This window comes from Poecilia formosa, unplaced genomic scaffold (assembly GCF_000485575.1).
Source record: "Poecilia formosa unplaced genomic scaffold, Poecilia_formosa-5.1.2 Scaffold65, whole genome shotgun sequence".
Classification (NCBI taxonomy): Eukaryota; Metazoa; Chordata; class Actinopteri; order Cyprinodontiformes; family Poeciliidae; genus Poecilia; species Poecilia formosa.
In genome coordinates this window covers 1,448,665-1,452,372 of record NW_006800004.1, presented here as the reverse complement: position 1 = coordinate 1,452,372, position 3,708 = coordinate 1,448,665, and the positions used below count along the sequence as shown (strand labels likewise).

Genomic DNA, 3,708 nt, shown 5'->3' with positions numbered 1-3,708 from the left:
TCTGGTGGCTCCCCACTGTCTGGTGGCTCCCCCACTGTCTGGTGGCTCCCAAGTCGCTGCTGGTTCTCAACTTGCTGTTGATTCTCGTCTCACTGCTTTCTCCCGACTCACTGGTGACTGCCATGCAATGCATGGAGTCAGTGACTTGCTTCACTGACAAGCAAGTCAGTCACTGCTCTCCCTATGCATTGCTATGGGCAGGCCCTAACTAAAGAATAACATAAGCTAACCAGAGCTGCAAAGGAAGAGAAAGGAAGTGGTCATGGGGTCCTCAGAAGTTCTGAACATTGAGATATGATGCCCCCCAACTCCATTTTCAATGGAGTTGGAAAATATATAAAAATGATTTTTAATTCAATGTATTGATACTTTTGTAATTATTTATATGAATACTTACACTTCATAATATATCATCCTTTAATTGTTTTAAACTATTATAATGTATTGAGTTCCGCTCCTGGACAAGGGATTTTAAAGACACCATCCACTTACTACAATGTTTAAAATAATAATAATAATAATAATTTAAAAAAAATTCTGCAAAACCAGAAAAATATACATTGTTGTGCTCACATGACCCAGGTTAGTTTAGTCAGATATTTAAAAAAATATATATTTTGTGTATATTTTATTAAAATTTTGTGCTTTATCCGTATGACCCATTTTGTCCCTATTCTCAAGAATCACTGAAAATGTTTTTTTTTTCACATATACTTTAAAACTGTCACCTTGTTGTGACAGACAGATAATCTATGAAAATGCACTGTTTCAGACGAAAAACAATCATTCAGAGCCAGGGGGAGCGTTTTAGTGCTGTCAAAAGCTCTAGTGAATGTGCTGCTAAATGTGCTAATGGCGGAGAAACAACTTACCATTACAGGAAAACCGTTTATCTGCCGTCATTGGTGGTCATGCTAGCTAGTCTTAGCATTCGTGGCACGCTTTGATGACCGGCAGCGCTAAGGCCTGCCTCCTAGCTCTGATTGGTTGTTTCTAGTAAGAACTGGGAGCACTGGGAGAAGGCAAAGAAGCTCAATATTTTCACAGATTATCTGTCTTGTAATAAACTGTCACAACATAGCGACAGTTTCAACAAATATAACAAGCTTCAACAATATGTAGCTTGTTATAACAATATGTAACAAGCTTCAACAGAACTTATGCTTCTATGTATAAGTACATATAAGTATAATGTACCACTAAGTACTTAAAGGTACTTAATGGTACCTTTAAGTATCATTAAAGGTCCTCACCATATGACAATGGCCACAATTCTAAGAACCGCTTCATTGAGACTTTGGCAGAAGTTGACCAAGGCGCTTCCATTGGGGCCCATTCTTCCTAACATGATGCCTGTCAAAACAACGAGTTGTCAAAAGCATATCATTCTGAAATGGTTCCAAATTTCAAACACAGTTGGAACACGTACCCATGGTGGCCGAGAAGATAACAATCCCGAGGACGTTCATTCCGTCACTTGTTCCTTCACGAGTGCGCACCAGCACGTCCGGAGGAGGGGTGAGGTCAAGAGCAAAGTTCTGGATATCACTGCCGTTATCGTCCTGGATGCCGTAGATGAGCGGTCGCCGCGTGGTGGACTCTGACTGGGCCTGACTCACCGTTGGCTTCGGCTTCACGATGAGCTGGCTCCGTGTTTGGTACTGTTGTCAGGGGAGACAGTGACACTTTTCATGAGGTTGAAGAAATTGTGTTAAGATTTTTTTGAACCAGAACATACAAATTGATTTCTGGGTAATTCTCTGAAGCATTCCAACTGGAATGAACTGGAAATTGAGGTGATATTTTGACAAACAGCTGAATTAAAAACATTGCTTTTCATCAGAGGTTGTCAGCAGAGCTTTAGTTTAACTCCTTTAGAATTTTAGCAGACTTACTTCAAACCACCATGTAAGGTGCATCCTATGAAGACTGGAAAATTCAATAATCCATATTCAGCACATATTAAAGATTATTTTTGAAGCCCTTTGATGCCATGTAGAAGTTAAAGTTACACCCAGTTTTGCCAGATTTGCTAACTAATAGACATAAATGTATTTCTATAATGTATGCAATACTTAAGTTAGCAAAGGATTACTGAAACAGAACACTAAAACAAATTAAGCAAGTAAGGAAATATTAGTTAGTGATGAAATCCTTCATTAAATAACAAAAACATAAATATTGAATAAAATATTTTTCAACCCTTGACCTCACTACTTAAATGGTGCTAGGTAAAGCTATGGACAGCCTGGACACGTTTTCATATGCAGTTACTGTAATGGACTGATGATGTGCCTCTTGCCTTTTGACCTTTAGAGACAGGCATGTATGACTGGATGCAACCTGGTTGTTTTAGCCAAGAATTTGCTGTTTTATCCCCATCAGTATTTAAAATCCCTGTTATAAGTCACCCATTAGTGTTTCATATTCCAGTTTTAGTCCCTTTTAATCCCATATATTTCTATTAATTCTGATAAACTCCAGTTAATTTCTATGGTTTTATGTTTTCAACTTGGAAATGTCCTAAAATCTTCAAACCCCTGGTTTTACCAGGTTGATTTATTGTATTTCACCTCTTCTGTTATTATTATGTTCAGACTGACTTTACCAGTTTCTCATATACTTATGAAGTTTTCTTTCCATTAGTTGGTTATTGTTAATGTATTTATTTAAACTAAAAAAAAAAACTACAATTGACAGAGGAACATTTTTACCTGTCCTGTACCTTTAAAGAACTCTCTGTCATATCTTACCTGCTGAAAAGTGGCCTGGACCAGATTTGATGGGAACATATTTCTGTAAAGAAAGAAAAAGAGAGACAGATGTAAAGCAAAACAAAACAAAACAAAACAAAACCCTAAAGCAACTTGGTTCTCTCTATAGTGAAGTCTGTTTTATTATGTTAATCTTTTTTACGGTTTATAATTATGTCAAACAGTTTTGTGCTCCAAACTTTTATGCACACAAAACTTCAAGGAGACATACCCTGCAGATTTTTTAAGAGTAGAGTCTTTCAGTGATTTGGACAAAGTAAAACAACACAGAGTTAACAACTGTGAACTTGCTCCAAGGAGACTTCATTCAGAAAACTGATTAAAATGAACTCCTTTACATAATGCCTATCACTCCGTCTCCCTGGGCTGATAAAACTACACTCCACTGTGTAGATTATGTTCCGCTGGTGTCAGGCAATCCAAATCACTCTTAAATAAACATTTCCTTTCGTGTTTAGTTGCATGCTGCAGCTGAAGTTGTGCAGCTAAAGAACTAGAAGCTACGACTTTAGCTTAGAACATCAGAAAAAAGCATTCTAAGCCTAGACTAAACTGAGCTGAGATTAAAATATGAAGAAAACGTCTAGTTTTAATGAAAAACCTCATTTGTGTTCAGTGAAAAGAGTCTCGATAGTTTACAAGGTCTGAACAAAATGGCAGTCATTGCCAGTTCCAGAGTGGAGTCAGCAGCAGCGTTGACTCTGCATTTTATAAAGTTTAGTTCCTCTGAAAAACTCATTTAAAAATCATGGATGTTCATAAAATACAAGCTGCTAGAAGATGATCTCCTCCTGCTAATCAACTGTGGTTCTGTGAGCGGAGATAAGATGTGTTTAATAAATGATAAACAGTCAGACATATACGGTGATAAATTGGGGCCATAAGGTTTCTTGAAAAAATGGAAACTGAAACTGAAGAAAAAAATTTGAAAGTG

General features: G+C 37.2%; 1 protein-coding gene across 1 annotated transcript in view; it reads right to left on the bottom strand.

Moving 5' to 3' along the window:
- Positions 1 to 3,708, bottom strand: part of slc1a7b (solute carrier family 1 member 7b) — a 50,808-nt gene that overhangs the window by 16,505 nt on the left and 30,595 nt on the right. The window contains exons 4-6 of the mRNA XM_007554660.2: positions 2,754 to 2,796; positions 1,430 to 1,661; positions 1,254 to 1,353 (exon numbers count right to left, since the gene is read on the bottom strand). Coding sequence (XP_007554722.1) covers positions 1,254 to 1,353; positions 1,430 to 1,661; positions 2,754 to 2,796 — 375 coding nt within the window. The remainder of the gene's footprint in view (positions 1 to 1,253; positions 1,354 to 1,429; positions 1,662 to 2,753; positions 2,797 to 3,708) is intronic.